The 27608-nt window shown below is 42.4% G+C and overlaps 2 protein-coding genes across 4 annotated transcripts in view; one reads left to right on the plus strand and one right to left on the minus strand.

The window, feature by feature from the left end:
- TXNDC12 (thioredoxin domain containing 12) overlaps positions 1-11849 on the minus strand; it is a 35238-nt gene extending 23389 nt beyond the window's left edge. The window contains exon 1 of the mRNA XM_009208588.2: positions 10678-11849. Within this exon, the coding sequence (XP_009206852.1) occupies positions 10678-10774 (97 nt within the window). The 5' untranslated portion in view covers positions 10775-11849. The remainder of the gene's footprint in view (positions 1-10677) is intronic.
- Positions 11803-27608, plus strand: part of BTF3L4 (basic transcription factor 3 like 4) — a 33060-nt gene continuing 17254 nt past the window's right edge. Inside the window, exons 1-3 of one of the 3 annotated variants that reach the window (XM_003891884.4) lie at positions 11803-12059; positions 15519-15585; positions 20467-20580. In XM_003891884.4, the coding sequence (XP_003891933.1) occupies positions 15532-15585; positions 20467-20580 (168 nt within the window). In that variant the 5' untranslated portion in view covers positions 11803-12059; positions 15519-15531. Of the gene's footprint in view, positions 12060-15518; positions 15586-20465; positions 20581-27608 lie in introns of those variants that run through there. The other 2 variants (XM_009208577.3, XM_031668688.1) reach the window with 2 other exon arrangements.

Below are 27608 nucleotides of genomic sequence, written 5' to 3' on the forward strand. Positions count from 1 at the left end.
GGAGAAGGAGGGAGAGAGGGAAGAACCCTGTATTTTCTGTATTTTCTGCTCAATTTTTCTATAGACATAAAGCTGCTCCAAAAATAAAGTATCAATTTTTTAAAATGCAGTGGACAAGTTAAAACAGCAAATTAGAGGCAGGCAGAGGCATAGATCAGAAAAAGGTATTCAAGATGCAACACAAAGAGATAGGAAATGAAAGTTATGGAGAGGCCAAGAGATATAGAATAGATTGTGAAAGTCTAATACACATAAATTTGGAGTCTCAGAATGAAAGGGTGAAGGAAGAAGACATATTTGAAGGCAGGGCATGGTGGCTCACACTTGTAATCCCAGCACTTTGGGAGGCTGAGGCAGACAGATTACTTGAGGCCAGGAGTTCGAGACCAGCCTGGCCAACATGGTGAAAATTCTGCTCTACTAAAAACACAAAAATTAGCCAGGCATGGTGACACACGCCTGTAGTCCCAGCTATTTGGGAGGCTGAGGTACAAGAATCACTGGAGCCCGGGAGGTGGAGGTTGCAGTGAGCTGAGATTGTGCCACTGCACTCCAGCCTGGGCAATAGGGGAAACTGTCTTTTTTTTTTTTTTTTTTTAAAGGCATATTTGAAGAGATAATGGCTCAGCATTTTCAAGAACAAGATAAAACATTAATATGGCCAGGCACAGCGGCTCATACCTATAATGCTAGCATTTTGGGAAGCCAAGGCAGAATGATCACTTGAGTCCAGGAGTTGGAAACCAGCCTGGGCAACACAGAGAGATCTTGTCTCTACAAAAAATTAAAAGTCTGGCACACTGGCATGTGCCCATAGTCTTGGCTACTTGGGAGGCTGAGGCGGAAGGACTGTTTGAGCCCAGGAGTTTGAGGCCGCAGTGAGCAATGATTGTGTCACTGCACTCCTGGGTGGCAGAGAGATCCTGTCTCAAAAATAAACAAACAAAATACAACCATGACTCTACATATTTCTTCATAATATGTATTAACTGGGATAAATTATAAAAACAAACTTTTAAATAGTGAAACTGCAGAGCAACAAAAACACTGGGAAGATCTTAAGAGCACTCAAAAAGAAGTGACTTTTTTTTTTTTTTTTTTTTTTGAGACAGAGTCTGGCTCTGTCGCCCAGGCAGGAGTGCAGTGACGTGATCTTGGCTCACACAATCTCCACCTCCTGAGTTCAAGCGATTTTCCTGCCTTAGCCTCCTGAGTAGCTGGGATTACAGGCGCCTGCCACCATGCCTGGCTAATTTTTGTATTTTAGTAGAGACGGGGTTTCATCATGTTGGCCAGGCTAGTCTCAAACTCCTGACTTCGGGTGATCTGCCTACCACGACCTCCTACAGAGTGCTGGGATTACAGGTGTGAGCCACCAGACCTGGCCGAGAAATGACATATTTTCTACAAAAGATCAATGATTAGACTGACAGAAACAACAGAAATCAGAAGACAGCAGGAATATCACCTTTAAAATACTAAAAGAAAATAACTCTAAACCTAGAATTTTGTACCCAGCAAAACTATCTTTCAAAAATAAGAGCAAAATAGACATTTTTAGATAAGCTGAGAGATTTTTCTATCCTTCCCTCACAGCCGTTAGAAAAAACAATCTTGCTGATACCTTGATTTTGGACTCCTAGCCTCCAGAACTGTGAGACAATAAATTTCTGTTGTTGAAGACACAGTTTGGGCTGGGGATGGTGGCTCATGCCTATAATCCCAGCACTCTGGGAGGCCGAGGTGAGAGGATCACTTGAGTCCAGGAGTTTGAGACTAGCCTGGGCAACATAGTGAGATCCCATCTCTATAAAAAATAGAAAAATTAGCCAGGTATGGTGGTGCATGCCTGTAGTCCTAGCTACTTGGGAGGTGGAGGCAGGAGGATCGATTGAGCCTGGGAGGTCAAGGCTGTAGTGAGCTGTGATTGCCCCACTGCACTCCAGCCTAGGTGACAGAGCAACTCTGTCTCAAAAAAAAAAAAAAAAAGACACAGTTTGTGGTACTTTGTTCCTGTAGCCTTAGCAAACTAATACAGCAGAGCAAGGCAAAAGCAAGGAGACTAATAAAGAGGCTACTACAATAATCCAGGCAAGAGATGATAGTGGACTAGACCAGCTGGGGTGGTAGAGGGAGTAAGATACCAGTGGGTTCTGGATATGTTTCAAAGGCAAAGTTAGCAGAATTTTGCTATGGATATGGGGTATGAGAGCAAAAAGAGAAGTCAAGGATCACTGTAAGGTTTTTGGCCTGGACAGGTAGAAGGATGGAGCTGCCATTTACAGTGAGGATGAAAGCATGATTAGAGCATGACCAAGACAGTCCAAGGAGAAAAATTAGATCCAATACATACAACTCTTTCAAAAAAATTTTGACTGGGTGCAGTGGCTCACACCTGTAATCCCAGCACTTTTAGAGGCCAAGGCAGGCAGATCACTTGAGGTCAGGAGTCCGAGACCAGCCTGGTCTAACCTAACATGGTGAAACCCCATCTCTACTAAAAATACAAAAATTAGGCCGGGTGCAGTGGCTCACGCCTGTAATCCCAGCACTTTGGGAGGCCAAGGTGGGTGGATCACGAGGTCAAGAGATCGAGACCATCCTGGCCAACATGGTGAAACCCCTTCTCTACTAAAGAAAAAAAAAAATTAGCCGGGTATGGTGGCATGTACCTGTAATTCCAGCTACTCAGAAAGCTGAGGCATGAGAATTGCTTGAACTTGGAGGTGAAGGTTGCAGTAAGCCAAAATCATGCCACTGCACTCCAGCCTGGATGACAGAGTAAGACTCTGTCTCAAAAAAAAAAAAAAAAAAAAGATTTTTGCTGTACCAGGGACAACTGAAAGCTGATATATGATACAGTAAAGATAGGAAAAAGGGGTAATACAACATGAGAAGGGAGAGTCACTGGTAAAATGTTGGTGAGTCAGTGAGATGAGACGGGATTTAGCACTCAAGGAGAGGGATTAGCCTTTGCTAGGAATAATGATGGTATATCAGGTAACAACAGGAAAGGGAGCATATATGAACACTAGTGGGTAAATGCAGTAGTGAGAATTTTTGAAAGGACTCTTTCAATTCCTTCTGTCTTCTGTTATAGGGGGACCATAATTACTAACTGAGAGCAAGGACTATGGAAGAAGTATTGGAGATTTGAAAAGATGGGAAGAAGTATGAAATAGTCCCCTAAGAGAGAACCAGAGAAAATCAAAAGGATAGCTAAAGGACTTTTTCAGGTAGGAAATGATCCCAGAAAAAGGCCTAGATACTAATAATAGTGAGCAAGTAAATATTGTCTGTATAGCAATTTATAATGCCCAATTTGTAGAGTTAAAAAAGAAAGAGAGAGAGAACTAAGCCAGGCACAATATGCACCTGTAGTCCCAGCTACTCTGGAGGTTGAGGCAGGAGGATCGCTTGAGCCCAGGAGTTTGAGGCCAGTCTGGGAAACAGGATGAGACTCTATCTCTAAAAAATAAATAACTAAGTTTAGAAAAAAAAGTTAAAATTAGAACTACATATAAGACAACTCCTTATAAGTAAAGAGGGGGTAATTGAAGTTAAATGTTCTAAAGTCCCTCTTACCACTAGGGGTATAATAGTGTTAGATTTTGTTAAGTATGCAAGTAAAATGTCAAGAATTACTACGAAAAGAAAAGAACTAGAATGCCAACTTCCAAACTAATAAAGGAGATAAAATAAGAACAAGCCAAAGAAAGGGCAAAAAGAAAAAAAAAGCACAGAAAAAAACAGTAGAAACTGGATAACAGAAACAAGAGCAGCTCTGTCAATAATCAAAACAAACATAAGTGGACTAAACTTGCCAATTAAAGTGAAAAGACAAAAATTGTCAGACTTGGTTTAAGAAAAAATACCTCTACAATGCTTATAAAAGCATACCTAGCCAGTTATGGTGGCTCACACCTATAATCCCAGCACTTTGGGAGGCCAAGGCAGGAGGATCACTTGAAGCCAGGAGTTCGAGGCCAGTCTGGGCAACATAGTGAAACCTCACCTCTACAAAAAAATTTAAAAATTAGCTGGATGCCGTGGCATATGCCTATAGTCCCAGCTACTCAGGACGCTGATGTCAGAAGACTGCTTGAAGCCAGGAGTTCGAGGATGCAGTGAGTTATGATGGCACCACTGCACTCTAGCTTGGGCAACAGAGGATGACCCTGTTTCTTTTCTTATTTAAAAAAAAAAAAAAAAAAAAAAAAAAGCATGCCTAAAACAGAAGGACTTATAGAAGTTCAAAGCCAAACAAAAGAGAGTCAAGGAAGCTAGATTAATATCAGGTTAAATAAAATTTCTCAGCTAGGCACAGTGGCTCATGTCTGTAATCCCAGTACTTTGGGAGGCTGAGGCAGGCAGATCACTTGAGCTCAGGAGTTCAAGACCAGCCTGGCCAACCCCATCTCTACCAAACATTTAAAAATTAGCTGGATGTGGTGGTATGCACCTATAATCCCAGCTATCTGAGAGGCTGAGGTGGGATAATTGCTTAAACCCAGGAGGCAGGAGTTGCAGTGAGCCAGGATCAGGCTACTGCACTCCAGCCTGAGTGACAGAGTGAGACTCTGTCTCAAAAAAAAAAAAAGTAATTAATTAATTAAAATAAATTCTCCATGTACCTAGGCCACTCAGAAGCTAGGTGTCAAACCTTACCATCATGTAAGGTTATTACTAATAGAGACCTAGAACAGCACTGTAAAGTAGAACTTACTGCAATGAGCTGTTCAATATGGTAGTCACTAGCCACATGTGGCTACAGAACAATTGAAATGTAGACAATCCTTTTGGGCTCGATTTTTACTTTTATTTAACTTTAATAAATTTAAATGTAAAGAGTCACAACACTAGAGATTTAGTCCAACCCTCTTATTTTCATGAGGCCTAGAAGAAAAGTTATCCAATACTCCAAGGTAGACCACAACCAAAATTTAAGTCTCCTGACTCCTAATTAGCATTCTTTTCTAATACCCCAGTACTTCCCAAGCTGTTCTACTGCAATATCCCTAAGAGTAAGTCTAGAGGTGTAATGTGAAAATAGTCCACTGCAGCTGGGCACGGTGGCTCACGCCTATAATCCCAGGACTTTGGGAGGCCGAGGCGGGCCAATCACAAGGTCAGGAATTTGAGACCAGCCTGGCCAATACAGTGAAACCCCATCTCTACTCTACAAAAATTAGCCGGGTGTGGTGGCGGGTACCTGTAATCCCAACTGCTTGGGAGGAGAATCGCTAGAAACCGGGAGGCAGAGGTTGCAGTGGGCCGAGATTGCATCACTGAACTCCAGCCTAGGCAACAGAGCAAGATTGTCTCAACAACAACAAAATAGTCCAATGCATGTACAAAATTTCCTTGAGAACTCATATTACAATTTACATTGGAATTTTTAATAATAGTAATAATCACCACCATCACTTATTAAGCAATTACATTTTTTTTTTTTTTGGTAGAGATAGGATCTTGCTATGTTGCCCATGCTGGTTTTGAACTCCTGGCCTCAAACAATCCGCCCGCCTCGGCCTCCCAAAGTGCTAGGATTATAGGCATGAACCACTGCACCCAGCCTAAGTGCTTATTTTATGTAATAATTATACTGTAATAACAATATTAATAATGACTAACACATATGAAATTTATTATGTGCCAGGCACTTAAATGCTTTTATATGTATTAACTTTTTTAATCCTCACAATAACTTTATGAGGTAGAAACTCTAATTATCCCTTTACAAATAAGGAAGCTGAACTGAAACAGCTTGCCCAAGGTTACATTGCCACTAAGTGGCAGAGCTGGGACTAGAATCTAGGTGGTTGGGTTCCAGGGTCTGTAGTTAACAACCATTCACTACACTTTACTGCCTCTCTAGCAAAGATTAAATGAACAAATGGACGCAGCTTTGCCAAAGCAGAATGTTAACACCAACTTCAGATCTAGAAAACTTGGATCGTTTTTGCAAAAAGATGTTTAAAAAGTATAGTGTTTACCTTCTTACTAAAATTGTCTACTCCCCAGCACCACTAACACTCCCACCTGTGCCAACATGGAACATCTGAAGGCAGTCCAATTTCCTAAAGTGTCACCTGTATAGCCACTTAATTTATGCCAGTTATCTGCAAAGTGAAGTCTCCCACATCAGCAGCTCTTACCCTCCAACAGTAATTTTTTTAAAAAGAAAGAAAAGCAACCATTTCTAAACACAGCATTCAATCAGAATTTCCAATCTCTTCATCCAAAAATTGTTTTAATGAATGTAAGCTAAGGACATCTGAAAAGTATTATCCACCCACTCCCAGCTGATGAAACCTAAATAACAAAAGGTCAAGCATCAGAGCTGGTAGCCAAGCCTTTCAAACAGGGAACACTATGAGACATAGAACATAGTGGCTAAATAATGATTGTCTCAGTCAAACAGACCTGCATCAGAATTTTTGTTCAGCCACTTACCATTTTCATAAATGCAAAATATGGCTAACAAAAGTATGTATCCCATAGGCTGTTGTGAATGTGAGTAGAACACTGTGTGGGAGGTAAAAACACTTCCTATGTGTTAGCGCCAAATTTTTATTCTAGAGACTTGACAAAGTCATCCATTTTTGTTTCAGGCAGAAGAGCACAAGAACCACTCCCACTGACAGCTTTCTAGTTTCTCCTTTAAACTTTAGAGGAGCATCTGCACTGAGAGACTGGAATGGTATGCTGGTTAAGGGCACTGGCTCTGGGATTTGTATTCCAGCTAGTCCACTGGACTCCTGTGCCTCATTTGAGGTTTTTTTCATCTGTGAAATGGGGATAATGATAAAAACATTATCCATCTCATAGGGTTATTATGAGGCTTAGTCAATACATGAAAAATGCACACAACAGCACCTGAAGGACAATAAATGTACAGTAAATATGGGTCACTACTTCTCCCCATAGGTGATGTATTCCAAATTTTTAGTTCACAGAGAACAATGTAATTACTTTGGAACTCTATAGAATGTTAGAGCTGGAAGAGATCTTAGGAAGCACTTCTAGTCCAACTCTCTCATTGATTAATTGGTTGTCAAGGAGGACCAGAACTAAATAGCCTGACCAGGATTAATATCCAGGCCTCCTAATTTCTTTTCTTTTTTGAGACAGAGTCTCACTGTGTTGTCCCAGGCTAGAGTGCAGTGGCGCCATCTCGGCTCACTGCAACCTCCGCCTCCCAGGTTCAAGCAATTCTCCTGCCTCAGCCTCCCGAGTAGCTAGGATTACAGCTGTGTGCCACCACGCCTGGCTAATTTTTGTATTTTTTAAGTAGAGATGGTGTTTCGCCATGTTGGTCAGGCTGGTCTCGAACTCCTGACCTCAGGTGGTCCAACTGCCTCAGCCTCCCAAAGTGCTGGGATAACAGGCGTGAGCCACCGCGCCTGGCCTGGGTCTCCTAATTTCTATTTAGTGCTAAGTCCACATCACTGTGCTGCTGCTTCTTAATGAAAACAGTAGAGATCATTCAGTCTTTCCTCCCTGCAAACCACCAGGCCATCTTCCAGAAAGAGCTAGAGCTAAACATCTGGGAAGAAATCCATCTCATTAAGACTTTCAGCAACCATTGCCCCAGGTAGCACTTTTTTTGGGAAGTAGGGGAAGTGGGATGTAATCTATTTCCCAAGAATCCATACCCAAGAGATACATGAAACAAAAGTTTGAAATAGTATGAATTCCTTTTAGGGATTATACTGGTTAATATTTATTAAATACTTTCTAAGTGTTTGACACAATATTAAGTGCCTTTTGTTTTTTGATTGACTCCTCCCAACCCAGTCCCACTGCCCTAAGCTGCCCTTCTATGTGCTCCTGCAGCTACCTAGTATTTCCCTGCTCAAAGTATATATCACGCTGCCATGTAACTGTCTGCTTACTTGTCTTGGTATCTTACCAGACTGTAAGCTGAAAAAAGGACCGGAATCACAATCATCATGTTTATCATTCATTTCCTCTTTCAACAAATATTCCTGAGCATGAACAAGACAGAAATAGTCCTAGTTCACTGTGGCAGATATGCCCTTCTTACAATGTGACCTCAACATACCTCCCACTGGGGGTGAGGGTGCGATCCTAATATCCCATTCCCTTGAATCTGCCCCTACAGGGTACAGTGGAAGTGATGCTATGTGCCTTGTAAGGCTAGATGACAAAAATGCCATGCATTTCCACCTTGTTCTCTTATGGCACTCACTCTTGGAATCCAGCCTCCCATAAAGCTACTGTGAGGAAACCCATAGTAGCCTATGCAGAAAGATCAGATGGAGAGGTAACCAGTTTAGCCGAGGCCCCAGACATCATAGAACAGGGACAAGCCTTTCCCAGTGTGCCTTGAATTCCTTACTCACACAATTGTGAGCATAATAAAATGCCCACTAAATTTTGGGGTGATTTATTACACAACAATGGTAACAGGAACAACCACACAAAGCTTAATATTGAACAAGGAATAAAGATACAAAATACCTGACTCCAAGGTATTACCTACACCTAACACAGTAACTCGAACAGAGTAAGTTATTTGTTGAGTGTCTGAAGTAGTTATGATGCCTATTTTGCAGATGAGGAACTGAGGCTTTGAGAGTTAAGAAACTTGCCCAAGGCTACTCAGCTAGTGAGTGGCAGAAAAATTAAAACTCAGATCTAGGCCTGATGCGGTGGCTCACGCTTATAATCCCAACACTTTGGGAGGCCCAGGAGGGAGGATCACCTGAGGTCAGGAGTTTGAGACCAGCCTGGCCAACATGATGAAACTCCATCTCTACTAAAAATACAAAAAAAATACAAAAAAAAAAAAATTAGCTCGGCATAGTGGCACACGCCTGTAGTTCCAGCTACTCAGGAGGCTGAGGCAGGAGAATCACTTGAATCCAGGAGGCAGAGGTTGCAGTGAGCTGAGATAGCACCACTGCACTCCAGCCTGGGTGGCAGAGCAAGACTCTATCTCAAAAACAAAAGCAAGCAAACAGAAAAAACAACAAAGAAAAAACTCAGATCTAAACTCACATATCTAACACACTACTCTTCCGTTACTCTCAGTACTTACAATTTTACTGTAAATATACAGTAGTCTGGCTGGGTGCAGTGGCTCACACCTGTAATCCCAGTATTTGGGAGGCCGAGGCGGGCAGATCATGAGGTCAGTAGTTCAAGACCAACCTGGCCAACATAGTGAAACCCCATCTCTACTAAAAATACAAAAAATTAGCCAGGCGTGGTGGTGGACACCTGTAATCCCAGCTATTCGGGAGGCTGAGGCAGGAGAATCGCTTGAACCCAGGAGGCAGAGGTTGCAGTAAGCTGAGATCATGCCATTGGACTCCAGCCCAGGCAACAGTGCGAGACTCTGTCTAAAAAACAAAACAACAAAACAAACAAACAAAAAGGCAGTCTGTTTTAAAATGGGATTGTCAGTATTTAAAACATTCTGGCCTAACAGGATTTGTCATGCAGTTTCATCACTGAGATGGAAACCCACATATCACATTCTCCAAAAAGCTTCTCCTGACCTTCATAACTCAAGTGATGCCAGCTTCCCCAACCTCCCCAGCATTTCTACTTCCTATTCCATCACAGTCTTGTTGTTTTCCCAGCACTTGTTCCTAGCTGAAACTGTCTTATTAATTTGTTCATGAGTCTACTCTGTCTCTCTGACATGAATATAAGCTCCACGAGAGTAGGAACCTTGTCTGTCCTGTTTACAGCTATATCCCTAGTGCCTAGAACAGTGCCTGAAATACAGGAGGTGATCAAAAATTATTTATGGAATGAAGGAATGATTGCATTCAGGCAAAATGAATGCCCACTCAATCTTATTACTCACCAATTGATGTGAAAATAGAGAGGATAAGAGAAAACAAAAACAGAAGGATTGCAGCAGAATCATTCCATACAGTAAGGTCAGTGGGAAAAAAATGGAAGAGGGGTTGGGATCCATGCTACAATTTATCTACTTAGAAAACCATAAACCCTGAGTTCACAGAATGTCAATCCAACTTTCAGCTAAGTAAGGGCTGATGAGGAGAAAGGTGTTAAAACTTAGAATGGAGATGCAGGTAATGGATGGAGTAGGGGGCCACACCTCCTAACTTCCATTCATAACCACCGATCGCTCATTCACAAAAACACTTCGCTGTTGGGGATCCTTAAACAGCAGACCTTCTCCCTTCACCCTGCCCTTCTTATGCACTAGATCCAGCTACCTGGGATGCAGGTGCTGTCTCCCAAAGGCAAGCAAGTGGCAGTAACCTAGTTCTTCACAGAAGAGGCAAGGAGAGAAATCTTCAGACCTAGGACAGGGTTCTCTGCATATGCAGGTCCCCAACGGCTCTATTTCTCCCGGGTGGGAAGGTGACCGCTCCTCAGGACCTCCCAAGTGCTAGGCACTGTGCCGGGCTCTTAAACATGCTTTTCTTAATTTACGGGCCATTCCTTCCCCCCAACCCAGTAATTTAGAGAGGCCTCAAGTAGAACTTCATTCCCCAGACCCGCTACTCTCTACCCCAAGAAATCTTCAAACTCCAGGAGTGATTGGGGAAGATAAAAAGAAATCTGGCGTGGTCTAAGAGATAGAACGGGAGGGGAACGGTGTTAGGGCAAGAAGAGGTTATACTGGGCTGGGGCCCAGGATCAGTAAAGATAAGAACGCGGTCTGACCCTTTCCAAGCCCATTATGTCCATCAGAGGAGATGACGAGGAGCAGGAAACTGAAGCCCAGCAAACAGGTGGCCCCGAGACGAGGCCGCGTCTCCATGGCAGTAGGTGCGCGGGGCCACGGGGCTGAGCGGACGGAGGGCCGGAGTCCCAGCAGACGGTCCACACCGTTCGCCGAGCGCGGCTCAGCACAACCCCTCTCCTTCCCAGATTTTTTTTTTTTCAAACTCTGGAGGAAGTGATGTTAGACGGATGTGGGTGGTGCCTCCGGGGTCCGGTTTGGGATGGAGTGAGTTTAAAGGTGCAGATCACGTAGAAGGGTACGAAAGCTGTTCTCGAGCGCGAGTTGCTTTCCATGGATTCTGGGTGTCCAGGTCCCGAGACGGAGCGGGAAAATGTGGGCCAAGATAGTAAGGGCGGGAGAGAGGTTCAGGAGAACCGTTGCTGCTCGCGTTCGCCACCAGTCCAGCCCCTCCCCCCAAGAACCGCTGCACTTCCTAGTCAAACGCAAATTATTGATTCGTGAGGTCAGTCGCTCCCAACAGTGGGCGAATTGCCCACTGGCCTCGGATTCTCCTTCCCCCTCCACAAATAAAGACTGGACGACTGGATTTCATTGTTAGGTTCCTGCCACGGTCTCCGAGGAGACCTGGCAAGCCTGTTCTGCGGTGCGTGGGCTCGTGCCGTGCAGGCATGCACTTCCCCGCTGGAGAAGCTCTGTACCTTATTTTTCCTTGCAACCGCAAATCTTCTACTCAGGGATGATGCAACCAACTGATGCAAGCTCCGAGAAAACCAAACTTGGGGCCTCTTATTGCAAAACTGACTTAGGTGGACTTAGGACACCAGGACAGAAGTCACTGCAGGCTAAAGTGTAAAGCTTCTGGTTATTTTTCTTGTAGGTTGAGGATTTCTTCCCAATTTTTCTCCTCCGCTGTATAACAAACAGGTGAAAATGTCCGGTCTTTTTCTTCCTGGTACTAGTTGAGTCCTAAAGTCCGTACTTAATGCATAGCGAAAAAGCAACCTAACAAAAGTACACACCCAAACAAAAACATACCGACCGCCCTTTTATTAGGTTCCTTAAAATTGTAGGCAGGGACACAATGGAACGCTCGGGAGACTGCAAGCCCCAGGATGCTGCGCGGCCACCTGCACCTGCCGCCACTAGCACTAGAGGGATGCGCAAAGTAGGCAGGGCGTTGGAGTTCAGATGTGCGCTCCCGGGATAGGCTGCCCCGGAGAGGGAGAGGCGGGGTCGGGTGTGTCACGTGGACCTGCTCCCGCCGCAGCTGCCGCCGCCGCCGTCGTCTTTCTCTGTCTCGGCTGAGGCAGCCATCTTGCTGTTGCCGCGTGCTGGTGTTGGAGGACCCTCCCTGCTTCAGGTGAGACCCCCGGCGGTCCCGCCACTCCACGGCCATAGGCCGCTGCGCACGGTCTCCCCCCGCCCTCTCCTTTCGACACCCGCCAACCGCTCAGGCTGCCACTTCCGCCGTGGTGCGGCGAGCGGGGGCGGAGGCGGCTGGCTTGGCCTGTCGGTTACCGGCGGCGCAGCTGGGGGTCGGCACCTGTGGGAAGGTCCCCAGCACCACCGCCCCCTGTGGGAGCGAGCGGGCCCGCGCTGTTGCCGCCGAGATCCCGTCCCAGGAGGCGGGTGGACGCCCCTCCTCTGTCCCATTACTCCTCATTCACAACAGCAGTGTTGTGTGCTTTGGGCTTTATACATGCTCTCTGTTGTGATCTCATTTGATGCTCCCAGCCTACAGATAGGGACGCTGAGGTTACCACTTCCCGCCCTCAAGTCCAGGGAACCGAACTCAGTTGCAGCGCTCTTCACCTTGTAATGGCAATGTTTGTTTACAAGTCGGCGTCCCTTGCCTGTCTTTCTAACTCCCTCTCACTGCCTGCTGACTGACCGACAGGCTGAGTGTTGCACAGCTAGTGAATGGCGGTTTCAACTTCCGTTCCCACGTTCTTGCAGTTTACCATAGTTGTCCCCTCGGGAGTGGTAACAATAGTTACCAGTAACTGTGTATCTTCTGTGAACCATTCCCTGTGGTTGATAATGTTTTAACCCTCAAAACAACTCTGTGAAGTAGGTGGTGTTATACTTTTGCAAATGCAGGAGGAAAACAAGTTCAGAGAAAAAAAAATACCTTTCCCAAGTGGTAGAACCTTGGTCTTTCTGATTCCAAAGCCTGCGCTCGTTAGAGAAACCCTGCATAATAAAAAGTCAGGACTCAAGGTTGCAATTATTTTTATCTCTGTGTAAACATGATGTATGTGAAAGTGCCTACCACAATGCTTCTAACTTAGGCACTTAATAAATATAGATAAACCTGTTTACACCCTTTCTTGAGTCCTTGAGAACAGTGCTGAAAGATCCTGGGATCCCCAAGGAAGAACTCATTAATCATGTGGCTTTAGGAAGTTACTTCTCCCCTTTGGGCCTAGGAAGGGACTTCTCCCTTCTGGGCCCTCATTTCCTAATCTATTAAGATGGGAGGGAGGGAACTGTTTTGTTTGTAATTTACACTTTGCTGCTGCTAGCAGGTGTTGAGATGACATCACAGACAGGAATGATGGGTGCAATAAAGTAAAGGTTGATTGAGAACAGGGAATTAAACTAGGTGATCTTGGAGGTCTACTCCAGATTCTGAGCTTGACATCTCATAGACAGTCCAGTCCTCTTTCCTACTTGAATTCCACACACCACAACTTGCTAAGAAACAAAAGACCACTCTTCTTCCTCCCCTACTGCCTTAAGCTCTCAGTCTCCCTAAAATCCTTTTTCTCTGAGATACTCCTTAGGAACAAAATTTCTCAATTCTGTTGTCCTGACCACCTGGAATGGAATCTGTTCTTTCATCTATACCTTGATTTGAAGAGTGAATTTTGTTCTTGCTTTTATTTCAAACAAGTCAAGACTTTGTCTTGGCATCCCAACCTGTCTCTTCTCTTGGGAATTGTTAATTCAAAATGCAAAAGAATCCCAAAGGGTTTACCCAGTATCTAGGTCTAATGTTTTTCCTTAGCCCCCTTTTTTTTTTTTTTGCAATAAATTCCTTAGGCTCTTTGTTAGTTCACTACACTCTCATGGCCACATTCCTTTGAGAAAAGTGAATGTTGATCGTTTTCTGTGGATATTTGAGCATAGGAATTGGGATTTCAGTCATCAAATTTAAGTCTATGGCAGAGCTAAGATTGGCATACAGTTAAGACTTCTTGTTTTGAACTCTAAACACACTTCCTCCTATAAAAGTGTTTTTAGCTGCTTCAGCATTGTGATACAGTGCTGAGCAGAGTGAAGAATCATAAATTCTAAATATTATTTGGGATCTGGACATTAGCCTTAAAGAAGAGATATATACAGGTTAGTGCCTAAGTACAGTGTCAAAGTACAAAGTGGTTAGTAATTATATAGTTTTCGATGCTCCTTTATTAATCTCTCAAATGAAGCAAACAGTATCTTTTTCATGGGAATGATGACTATACAGGGTTTAGAGAATTGGCCAAGGAAGGTTTGATAACAGCCGAGTCCTTTATTCCCTCTTCCACATCTCAGTAATGATTTGTTGATCCACAGAACAAGTAAAACAAGACTTTTATTTTGGTGGTTTTTTTTTTTTTTTTTTTTTTTGAGATGGAGTTTCACTCTTGTTGCTCAGGCTGGAGTGCAATGGCACAATCTCAGCTCACCACAACCTCCACCTCCCGAGTTCAAGCGATTCTCCTGCCTCAGCCTCCCGAGTAGCTGGGATTACAGGCATGTGCCACCATTCCTGGCTAATTCTGTATTTTTAGTAGAGACAGGGTTTCTCCATGTTGGTCAGGCTGGTCTCGAACTCCCGACCTCAGGTGATCCACCCACCTCGGCCTCCCAAAGTGCTGGGATTATAGGCGTGAGCCACCATGCCGGACCTTGATTGGCTTTTCTTTGTTTATGTAATGTGGAATGTTATGACCCATTATAAACTTAAAAATGTTTTTTTCTTAGTGGGAATTCACTGACCAGACTGGATTCATGATGTTAGAATCTTCAAAATCAAGATTACCTTTAAAAAGCTTGTTTTAGGAGTCTCCTCTCCCCCCCAACATTTATTACTGTAGCAAAGATATGTTTTTGTTAAATTGTGCAATGAAGCATTTTACCCTGTAGGCAAGAATATCTTGACAAGTATAACATACTGTATCAGTGCAGGGTATTGAATGAACTCTGGAGAATGCTGCAGAAGCACCAAACGTCTGAAAACCTGGTTCTCTTTCCCCATTATTAACATACCATCTGACCTTGAATAGAGGATGTGACTACTTGATATCTTGACAGCTAGGCAGCCTTTTGTTGAATTTCTTCTTTGTTCAGCTTTTTTTTTTCCTTTTATCATCTTTATGGTTTATAAGAAATACAGAATGTGATTTGGGAGGGAAAAAAATCTACTTGAAGATTTTGCTAATAACATTTGGTAACAGCTCTCTGCTGTAAAAATCTTTGGGGGAAAAAGCTGGCTTGCCTACAGAGATTTCATAATTGGTTAGGCTTAATTGAATGCCAAAGGATTGAATCATGTTTTAAGGAGGGATCTTTGAATAGGTGACTTTGAATCCCATTCTATTTTATTTGTATATTTGATTCCCTCATGGTAATTTAATTTTGATTTTTAAAAATACCTGGTTTATGAAGCTAGAACAAGTTATTAATGTTTATTAAGAATATAGACAGTATTAACATGGTCATGGTGTTGATGCATACTACAAGCTCAGTGAACCAGAAGGTACTGTTGCATAAACAGTTTGTTGATTTCGGTAAAAGAGTGACTTTAACAAATCTATTTTTCCCCCCCTAGATTTACCAACAGCATGAATCAAGAAAAGTTAGCCAAACTTCAGGCTCAGGTCCGGATAGGGGGCAAGGTGAGTGTGGCATAAGAAAAACTGATAGGAGAATGTATGTAACCAGATAGTGTTATTATTTCAGATTTGTGGTCATTGAAAATCTAAAATCTTTTCAATAATCAAGATCAAACCACATTCGAATTTGAAAATAACTTGTCTGGATCTAAAGTAGGTAACTAGAACACTCTTCTCTCTGATGATGCAATGGAAATAGCCACATTTGTTTGAATCCTAACTCTTAACATCTGCTAGTTATAGGATGTGAACAAGTTATCCAACCTTGTTAAGCTTCCGCTTTCTTACCTGCAAAATAGAAATAATCCTACATAAGGTATTTAAAGATTAGGGTAATATTTATAAAACACCTAACATGGTGTCTAGCACAGAGTAGATGCTTAATAAATGATAGCTGTTATGGTTAGACTCACTTGCAGGGCGTAGCAGATGTTAGGGTTACTTCATCTTGACTGGATATTACCTACTTGTACAGAGGTTTAGCTGGAGATGCTTAAGTTGATTATATATTTTGTTCATTGCTAGGTTTTCCTCACAAATTCTTAACCTGTTCTTCCATGTTGGTGAATATGAATGTGAGCTTTCTTATTCCCTGTACTTTTTAAAGCCTAAGGAAGAGCTAGTTGTGAACAACAAGTCTTTGATTCTCTTCAGCTGTGGCACCAGGCTCAAGGAGAATATTCTACCCATATCTCTGCCCAGTATAATCTTTGCAAAAGGGAAAGAAAGAATAGTACTTACCTCAGACCTGAAGTGGTAGGCAGGACACTGCTTTTTGTAGTGGGTCCCCGTATGTCATTTACACGGACAATAACCACAGCTTCTGGGGATGAGCACAAGGGAAGGGAAGAAGAGCCAGTACTTTCTCCTTCTTCCACAGTGATACAGTTATATGAGTCTGGAGTTAGATTAACACAGTCATGTAACCACAGTAGTCACATTGTACCATCAAGTGTGATGTGATGTGCCAATGCAAAAACTAGGGATAGTCAAGAACCATATAATATACCTAGAAGAGCGAGCTTGATGTAGCACATGGCCATTTTGTATTTTAAAACTGTGGTTGGTACATTCAATTTAGCTATTGTATATTGAGCACCTACTATTTGCCAGGCACATAGAAGATAAACAAGATCACAACTCTGCTTGGGAGAGAGATGCTCACAATTATAATGGAGAATAGTGAGTGTTATAATGAAGTACAAGGTGCTCTTGCCTAGAGGAGACAAGGAAGTCATTATTGAGCTCTTATTTAAAGGATAAACAAGAATTTATCACTAGACAGAAAGGTAATGGCTGGCAGAAATGTAATGGACAGTGGCTCACGCCTGTAATCCCAGCACTTTGAGGGGCTGAGGTGGGTGGATCACTTGAGGTTAGGAGTTCAAGACCAGCTAGCCAACATGGTAAAACCCTGTCTCTACTAAAAGTACAAAAATTAGCCAGGTGTGGCAGAGCACACCTGTAGTCCCAGCTACTCAGGAGGCTGGGGTAGGAGAATCACTTGAACCTGGGAAGTGGAAGTTGCGGTGAGCCAAGATCGCACCACTGCACTCCAGCCTGGGCAACAGAGCAAGACTCCATCTCAGGAAAAAAAAAAAAAAAAAAGAGGGTTGTTATTTCCATACTTGCAAAGGCACATACGGTGCTAAGATAACACGGTACTTAATGGAATGGCTTGCTTTAATTTGGTACAGCTTTTTTTTTTTTTTTTTTTTTGAGAGGGAGTTTCGGTCTTGTTGCCCAGGCTGGAGTGCAATGGCACGATCTCGGCTCACTGCAACCTCTGCTCCCAGGTTCAAGCGATTCTCCTGCCGCAGCCTCCCAAGTAGCTGGATTACAGGCATGCGCCACCATGCCCAGCTGAATTTTTGTATTTTTAGTAGAGATAGAGATGGGGTGTCTTCATGTTGGTCAGGATGATCTTGAACTCCTGACCGCAGGTGATCTGCCCGTCTTGACCTCCCAAAATGCTGGGATTACAGGTGTGAGCCACCGCGCTCAGACCTTTTGTTTGTTTGTTTTTGAGACGGAGTCTCTGTTGCCCAGGCTGGAGTGCAGTGGCGCAATCTCAGCTCACTGCAAGCTCTGCCTCTCAGCTTCACGCCATTCTCCTGCCTCAGCCTCCATATAGGTGCCCGCCACCACGCCCAGCTAATTTTTTGTATTTTTTTTAGTAGAGAAAGGGTTTCACTGTGTTAGCCAGGATTGTCTCAGTCTCCTGACCTCGTGATCCGCCTGCCTCAGCCTTTTTTTTTTTTTTTTTTTTTTTTTCCGAGATGGAGTCTTGCTCTATCACCCAGGCTAGAGTTCAGTGGTGTGATCTTGGCTCACTGCAACCTCCGCCTCCTGGGTTCAAGCGATTCTCCTGCCTCAGCCTCCTGAGTAGATGGGATTACAGGCATGTGCTACTACGCCTGGCTAATTTTTGTATTTTTAGTAGAGACGGGGTTTCACCATGTTGGTCAGGCTGGTCTCAAACTCCTGACCTTCTGGTCTGCCCGCCTCGGCTTCCCAAAGTGCTAGAATTACAGGCGTGAGCCACCGCGCCTGGCCAGTACAGCTATTCTTTAGAGTATGTAATGGCTAGAGAATGGCAGGAAATGAAATGACCAGGTTTTTGAGATTCCATCATACTTTTATATGCCATACCAAGGAGCTTGGAGTTTTATCCTGTAGGCAGTGGGCAGCTATTAAAGGATTTTAAGAAGGAAATGACTGCCATTTTAGAAACGTAACTGCTGGCGTTGTGGAAAACGGAATGAAATGGAAGTTTGGCATGTAGGAGAACAATTGAGAGGCTATTGCTATAGTATAAGGCAGCAGTCCCCAATCTTTTTGGCACCAGGGACTGGTTTCATGGAAGACAGTTTTTCCACAGACGGGGGGATGATGGTTTTGGGATAAAGCTGTTGCACCTCAGGTCATCAGGCATTAGTTAGATTCTCATAAGGAGTGCGCAACCTAGATTCCTGGCATACACAGTTCACAACAGGGTTCTCGCTCCTGTGAGAATCTAATGCTGCCGCTGATCTAACTGGTGGTGGAGCTCAAGCAGTAATGCTCGCTCATACCCCCCGCCCCACCTCCTGCTGTGCTGCCGTGTTCCTAACAGGTCACAGACTGGTACCGGTCAGTGGCCTGGCGGTTGGGGACCTCTATTATATGGGATACAAATTGAGGAGTTGGAATTGACACAATTTAGTGACTGATGGGATATGGGGGGTGAGGGGCATGCAGAAGAATCTAGGATAACCCACAGATTCATGATTTTAGAGACTTGAGTATATGGTGGTACCACCAGCTACAAAAGTTAGGAAATATAGAAAGAATAGATTGGTAGACTGATAAGCTTTAAGACATGTTGAATTTGAGGTACCTGAGGATCATTCGAGTTGAGGTATTCACCAAGCAATTGAGCTATCCCTGAGTCAGGAATGCTTCACAAGTGAGTGCCTATGTAAATAGTCCTTCAGCAACTAGATTTCAAGGCATCCTCTGCCGTCACATCTCTCCTCCACTCCCACCAGAATTGCTGAGACTGAAGCCCCTACCTTCCCTCTGTAAGGCTGATTCCCTGAGTACTACTATAGGAGCTGCCCAGAGATTGTAACCACTATTCCATTCTCCTTACTCCTACCAGTTTTAGAAATATTTCACCCTCAAGACTTAATAAACTGATCCAGGAATTTAATCCATTATTTTAAATAGTATTTCAATGGAAAAATGTATTTAGAGTTTCAAAGTATCAATTTAGAAATGAACTTTTTCTTTCTCAGTAACTAGCATAATTTTCAACCTGTTTGCTCAGGCCAAGATTCTAAGCATCATCCAAATGTGCTTTTTTTCTCGTATCCCACATGTAATCCATCAGCAAAGTCATGTGGTCTCTTGTGAGAATCTAACCCCTCACCATCTTCACTGCCATATTCCTCATCTTTTGCCAGGGTGGCTACAGGAGCCTGCTGACTGGTCTCATTATAATCCATTTTCCACATAGCAACTTCAGTCATAAATAATCAGATCAAGTCACTCCCATGCTTGAAACCTTTCAATGGCTTCCCATTGCAATCAGAATGAAATCTAGCTCCTGCCCATGGCATTCTAGGCTACATAATCTGGTCCTTGCCTATCTTTCTGATTTCATACTCCTCCTCCGTTCCCATTGTTCACTGTACTCTAGCCATACTGGCCCATTTTCTCTCTTCTAGAAAGGACAAGTTCAACCTTGTTTCATTCTGCTTGGAACATTCTTGCCCTAGTTATGGGTCTCAATTCTTATGTTACCTCTTCAGAGAGGGCTTTCCTGGACTTTCTAATAAAGTAGTGCTGTACTCCTACTTAGTCATTCTTCCTGTGCTCTAGTTTTGTTTTTTTTCTTAATAGTACTTAATCCCATTTGAAATTGTCTAATTTGTTTATTTATTGATTTTTTCCTCCTACTGTAATGTAGGTATTAATTTTCAGTTATGTCCTAATTCCCCAAATTTCAGAATATCTTTAGACTATTGGCAGGGGGTGGTAGTTACTATAAGAAATGATAATGTTTTAAAATTGTTATAAAGTACTTAAATTGTCTTGAAGTTATACATTATGTTTTATTAGCAAACGGTATCTTGTGTTGAAATGATAAAGGCTGGATATCAGATAAGAATAATTCAACCTGAGAAAGCTGATAAGGAAAAAAAGGAACTGGCTAAAACTGACCTTTAAAAATCTGCATTAGGCTGACAGTCACAACCTCTGAGCAGTCTTATAATATTAATCATTATTATTTTGTCCATTTTTTAATGTGGGTTTTAGTTAGATTATTGTGATATATAAGATGTGATTGCAGTTGCCAGATGCCAGGCATGCTAACACTTCTGTTTGGTTATTTTTCAGGGTACAGCTCGCAGAAAGAAGAAGGTGGTACACAGAACAGCCACAGCTGATGACAAAAAGCTTCAGAGTTCTCTAAAAAAACTGGCTGTGAATAATATAGCTGGTATTGAAGAGGTATGATCACTTTGCAAGTTGTTAAATTATGTGGGTACATGCACAAATAATTGTCTAGACCTTTCAGATGTAAAATATCAGCTTAGAAAAATCTTTGATATTGTCACTGATGTCTTTGAAGGACTGTGGCACTTTGATTTTTGTATGAAATTAAATGATGCTCAAAAAAATAATTTTAGTAGACAGTGAAGGATTTTCATCATACTTTTCAGGCTCAAGATATTTGCATATATGACAAAATTATGTAACTGCTTTTGATTATTAATATAAAATATGTCTCCAATAATATAGAAATAAACCCCAACATTTCTTCAGATGAGATAGACTTTTTTTTTTTTTTGAGATGGAGTTTTGCTCTGTCGCCCAGGCTGGAGTGCAGTGGCATGATCTTGGCCAGGTTCAAATGATTCTCCTGCTTCAGCCTCTCGAGTAGTTGGGACTACAGGTGCGTGCCACCATGCCTGGCTGATTTTTGTATTTTTAGTAGAAATGGGGTTTCACCATGCTGGACAGGCTGGTCCCAAACTCCTGACCTCGTGATCCGCCCGCCTCGGCCTCCCAAAGTGCTGGGATTACAGGCGTGAACCACCGCGCCTGGCCAGACTTTTTTTATTATTTAAGATTTTGGACTCATGACTCAATAGCGGTAGACTTTTTTTACCCTACTGCACCTTTATATTCTACAGAGTCTTATTAGTTACTGCCTCAGCCAAAAGGCTTTAGCAATAGCTTTACATGGGTTAGATTTCTTAGTAAAACTGTTTCAAAAATTGTTTAAAATGTGTAAGTCAGCTGGGTGCAGTGGCTGACTCCTGTAATCCCAACACTTTGGGAGGCCGAGGCAGGCGGATCGCCTGAGGTCAGGAGTTCAAGACTAGCCTGGCCAACATGGTGAAACCCCATCTCTACTAAAAATACAAAAATTAGCTAGGTGTGGTGGCGCACACCTGTAATCCCAGCTACTCGGGAGGCTGAGGCAAGAGAATCACTTGAACCCATGAAGCAGAGGTTGTGGTGAGCCAAGATTGTGCCATTGCACTCCAGCCTGGGTGACAGAGTGAGCATCCGTCTCAAAAAAAAAAAAAAATTGTCAGTTTATTGTATTTTGATGACACTATTTTTCTCAAATGTGAGACCAAAGATTAATGTCATTCCAAAAGATGCTTAATAAATAACAACAACTACTACTTGGGATTTTACCACCTAGATTCACTTCTGCCTGATGATTCCATTTGTTTTTTTGTTTTTTAAGACAGAATCTCACTCTCTCCCAGACTGGAGTGCAGTGGCATGATCTCTGCTCACTGCAACCTCCGCCTTCTGGACTTAAGCAACTCTCCTGCCTCAGTCTCCCGAGTAGCTGGGATTACAGGCGCCCACCACCACGCCCAGCTAATTTTTTTTTTGTACTTTTAGTAGAGACAGTGTTTCACTATGTTGGCCAGGCTGGTTTCAAACTCCTGACCTCAAATGATCTGCCCACGTTGGCCTCCCAAAGTGCTCGGATTACAGGTGTGAGCCACCGCACCCAGCCAATTCCATCTGTGATAGTAACCAAAGTTTATGCTTTCACTGCCGTAAGTTAAATTTAATCGTTACTGTGTGTGGTACCACCTCACAATTTTAAATAGATGACTAGTGTACATGTGCTATAAAACATGCATCAGAAATAATGTGGAGGTAGGGGCCAGGCACGGTTGCTCACACTTGTAATCCTAGCACTTTGGGAGACCAAGGCGGGCAGATCTTCTGAGGTCAGGAGTTTGAGACCAGCCTGGCCAACATGGTGAGATCTGTCTCTATTAAATATACAAAAATTAGCCAGGCATAGTAGTGCACGCCTGTAATCCCAGCTATTTGGGAGGCTGAGGCAGGAGAATGGCTTGAACCCAGGAGGCAGAGGTTGCAGTGAGTAGAGATCATGTGAGACTCTGTCTCAAAAAAAAAAAAAAAGAAAGAAAAGAAACAGTGTGGAGGTAGGGATCATTAATAAAGAAATGGCAAAGAAAAGGTAGTGGAATGGCAAAATGCCACATGTTCCTTCCACCTTGCATATATAAATGAATAAAATTAACACATCATTTAAATCTGTTTTGTACGTTGAAAATCAGTGTACTGATAAAATAGTAGAAAATGTAAGCCACGTGCGTACTTTTCCTTTCAGCTTGGTGTGAGTGTGCCTTCTTACTCCTAGATACAGATTAGAGCTTCATTTGTAAGACCTGAAATTATATTTAGACATTTTTTTTTGAGTTATTGAAAGCTTTTATATATTTTGATGGACCTGAAATATTTTTAGAGAGACCATTCTCTCAATCTTAGATAAATATTAGAAAAAACAAATCTAAGTTCCTTCAAACCTCTTTTTAAAAATCTAAAACTTGGTAAAAATGAGTAAGTTGCAGTAATACACATGAATTCTGATAATATTAAACCTAACCTACTTGTAAATGTTTATACAATTTTATATCTTTGCCTACCTTTCTGCCCTTCAACTCCTCTGCCCCCCAACCTCTGCACTATTGACATTTTGAACTAGATAATTCTTTGCTGTGAGAGCTGTTCTGTGCATTATAGGGTATTTAGCAGCATCCCTGGCCTTCACCCACTAGATGCCAGTAACACCCCTACACTCCTAGTTGTGGCGATCAAAAAATATCTCTAGATACTGCAATATGTACCTTGCAGGCAAAGGGCACCTTTAGTTGAGAAACATTTCCTTTTTTTTTTGGAGACAGAGTCTCGCTCTGTCGCCCAGGCTGGAGTGCAGTGGCCAGATCTCAGCTCACTGCAAGCTCCGCCTCCTGGGTTTACGCCATTCTCCTGCCTCAGCCTCCCGAGTAGCTGGGACTACAGGTGCCCGCCACCTCGCCCAGCTAGTTTTTTGTATTTTTTTAGTAGAGACGGGGTTTCACCGTGTTATCCAGGATGGTCTTGATCTCCTGACCTCGTGATCCGCCCGTCTCGGCCTCCCAAAGTGCTGGGATTGCAGGCTTGAGCCACTGCGCCCGGCCGGAGAAACACTTCTTTAGAGAGTAAAAAAATTTTATTTATACCTTCCTTGCAGTATAGATTTAACTGTGTAGTATCTCCAAGGACATGTTTTTCTAAAGTTTTTGTTCAGATCTGGAAAACTTTATAGCTCTCATAATTAGTAAAACTTTTAGTGTAGGGGCAGCATTGATTTTATAAGTGTTTTACATTGAAATAAGGAACGAGTTAGTAATTTTTTATCTCTTCAGAATATAATCAAACATATAATACTGTGCTGAGGTCATGGTGTTGCTGTAATTGAAATCATCATAGCAAAGTACTTAATGATAGTCAACATTTATTAAATATCTGCGTGCCAAGCATTTTGCTAAGGACTTACTAGACAGTGATACAAGATATTTTGCATGGCCTCTGTCTTTTGTAGCTTATGATCTGGTGGGAAAACTAATTAGACAACTAGACAAATCAATATGTATTATATCCTATTTCAGCTTCACAATATCCTTTTGAGTTGGTTGTCGTTGGTTACAGATGAGAGCGCTGAGGCTTAGAGAATTAGGTGCCTACCTAAGATCACGTAGCCTAGTAAGTGCTAGAATTCCAGGTTTGAACTAAGGTGTATGAAAACCAGAGTTCATACTATTCATTAATTTATCTTGCTTTTGCTCTTTTCATTTATACTTGATTATATTCATTCTTGGCCTTTTCATTTCCTCCCGTCCCTCCTCCGCCATCAAAAAAAAGGGAAAGTAAGAGGTTTACCTGCCTTACATAGGTACTGAGCACCTACCATGCAGAATTCATTACTTAAACCATTATCGAAAAGAAATCCCCATCAGTATTTCCAAGGACATTGCTGTTTCTCCTTTTTCGAGTCTTAATATAGGCATTATTTCCTCCCAGAGGCCTTCCTGGTAGCACCTGTACAGCATTTGTGCAGAGAAGGGTTAGGTGCCTTTCCTGTGTGCCTCCACAATGCCCTGTATCTACTTTTTATTATAGCACTTACTAAATTATATTACAAATTCTTTTTTGTTAATATTGCCACTGCGATTTTTTTGAGGAGTTATACACCTCAAAACTTCACACAGAGAATTAATGCCACATAATAGATATGTGGCATATGTGTACACTATAGCAGCTTCTCTGCCTTCCCCCCATCCTGGTGTTGTCTTCTAACCCTCACAGGATAGTCGTACAGGGAAATTGTACAAAGTAATAATACAAGGTGGCAACCATAAAATTTCTGAATGTTTGAACTTAAGATGGAGAGGAATTTTACTTTTTGTTCTTCTTTCCCTCTTTCTAAGGTTGATTTTTTGAGAACCAAGATATTTGTTACTTTATATAACCCTTAACAAATCTGAAATATTCCTCTTTGGGAACATCTAGTATACTATATATAACGTGGCTTGCTCATACACTTGGGTTAAAAACAGCTTCTTGAGAAGGAAAAAAGAACCTATTGCATTAAATGTATACATGAAAAAATGGATATGATTTTCAGAAACACTCAGATATAAACATATATATATGTCTAAGAATAGGAAACACATTAATTAAAATTTTGTTATTTTTGCTTTGGGATGTTTAAAACTTGTTACAAAGTGTGAACTGGGGAATATACTGCCTTTTTGGGTTTGGCAGTTTAAGTAAAGCAGATAAAAACTTTTGAGAAGAAAAGACACTTTTTGCCATTATTGTGTAACAATATTATAGTACTTTCTGTACTTAGACCTTCAAAACATGAAAGAGGTAGAAAGTGCTCAGTTTAGGAAGCGAGGAACAGGGAGAGCAGCGGTGGATCTCAAGATTCATTGAATGCACTTAGGCCAAGTAAAGTTTCTCCATACCTCTAATTTTCTACTGTCAGTACTGCATGTCACTAACATTAGTACTATCCAAGCTATCAGAATTTGTGATTTTTTTTTTCCCCTCCCAGAGCTTAATTGGTGTCCTCTTCAGAAACTTTAAAAACTAAGATTGGGTACGGTGGCTCACTCCTGTAATCCCAGCACTTTGGGAGGCCAAGGCAGGTGGATCACCTGAGGTCAGGAGTTCAAGACCAGCCTGGCCAACATGGTAAAACCCTGTCTCTACTAAAAATACAAAAATTGGCCAGGCATGGTGGCGCATGCCTGTAATCCTGCCTACTCGGGAGGCTGAGGTAGGAGGATCGCTTGAACCTGGGAGGCAGAGATTGCAGTGAGCTGAGATCGTGACATTGCACTCCAGCCTGGGCGACAGAGCAAGACTGTCTAAAAAAAAAAAAAAAACAAAACCAAAAGACTATTTGGAATAAGACAAGCTTTTCCGAACTTTTTTGCATTCATTAGTTCATTGATTTGGTATAATAAATTATATATAGTTTTTTGTTTGTTTGTTTGTTTTTAATGTTACCAAACAAAGGAAAATCCAAGGCTGTCAAAAACTAAAGGATAGGACTTCAGGAGGCTGAGGCAGGGGAATTGCTTGAACCTGGGAGGTGGAGGTTGCAGTGAGCCCAGATCGTGCCACTGCACTCCAGCCTGGCGACAGAGCAAGACTCCATCTCAAAAAAAAAAAAACAAAAACAAAAAGCTAGGTGCGGTAGCTCACGCCTGTAATCCCAGCACTTTGGGAAGCCAAGGAGGGCGGATCACGAGGTCAGGAGATCGAGACCACGTGAAACCCCATCTCTACTAAAATACAAAAAATTAGCTGGGCGCGGTGGTGGACGCCTGTAGTCCCAGCTACTTGGCAGGTGGAGGCAGGAGAATGGTGTGAACCCAGGAGGCGGAGCTTGCAGTGACCCGAGATCGTGCCACTGCACTCCAGCCTGGGTGACAGAGCGAGAAGTCTCAAAAAAAAAAAAAAAAAAAAAAAAAACAAAAAAACTAAGGTATTGATGGGTTTCAGAGATGGTTTCATACAAAGGTCCAGTAAATAACCAGCCCCCCTTTTTTTTTTTTTTTTTTTTTTTTTTTTTTTTGAGATGGTCTCACTCTGTTACTCAGGCTGGAGTGCAGTGGCATGATCTTGGCTCACTGCAACCTCTGCCTTCAGGGTTCAAGCAATTCTCCTGCCTCAGCCTCCCGCGTGGCTGGGATTACAGACTCACCACTACATCTGGCTAACTTTTATATTTTTAGTAGAAACGGGGTTTCACCACGTTGGCCAGGCTGGTCTCAAACTGCTAACCTCAGAAGATTCGCCTGCCTCGGCCTCCCAAAGTGCTGGGAGGATTACAGGCATGAGCCACTGCACCCGGCCAATAACCAGCTTTTTGAAAGGAATTCTTAGGCAGACTTGCAGAGTATCATCCAGAACCAAATTTCTGAAAATGTTATACGTTCTGTAATGTTTGAAAATATTTGAATGTGGTTATTTGGTAATCTAGTTGAATATAGTTACTGTGCTGTCACCTTTTCTTCCCCTAACTGCATGAATCCATCAACAATGGGATCTGTTTTATTTCTCAGAAACAACAGACTTTTTCCAGTTTATTTGGTAAGAAGTGTAACCAAAAAGCACTTTCCGATTCAGAAGCCGTAATTGTTCCAAATTGCTTCATAGAGTTTTACAGTTATATTCAGAGGACAGCTTCTGTCTTAATTAGGGTATAATTCAGCCTCCATGAAACCCTTCCTGTCTTTCCAGGTACAATCAACCTTTTCTCTGTACTTTTACTGTTGTTAGCCTAAGTTGCTCTTCTATAATATGTTTTTCGCTATCTCATATCGTGGTGTATAATGGTAACTTATTAACCCAGTAGTCTGTTTTCAGTAACTTATAAAGAGTCTTGACAGCAGGGAACATGTTTATTCATTATAGTCTATAGCATACTGATTCTCTGTGATGAGTTTGCTTAGAGCCTGTTACATTTAAGAGGTACTGATTATTCCAGGTGGGATTGTTCTGCAGCGAGCTAGATATAGGGAGCTAGAACTTAGAGAAAGCTTAAGGCTGAGAATTAATTGGACACATAAATTTTACTTTTTACATTTTCCTCTTCCTGGTTCTTGTTATTTCTGAACCAGTTGTACAGAAAGAGG

The sequence above is a fragment of the Papio anubis genome, chromosome 1, assembly GCF_008728515.1.
Source record: "Papio anubis isolate 15944 chromosome 1, Panubis1.0, whole genome shotgun sequence".
Classification (NCBI taxonomy): domain Eukaryota; kingdom Metazoa; phylum Chordata; class Mammalia; order Primates; family Cercopithecidae; genus Papio; species Papio anubis.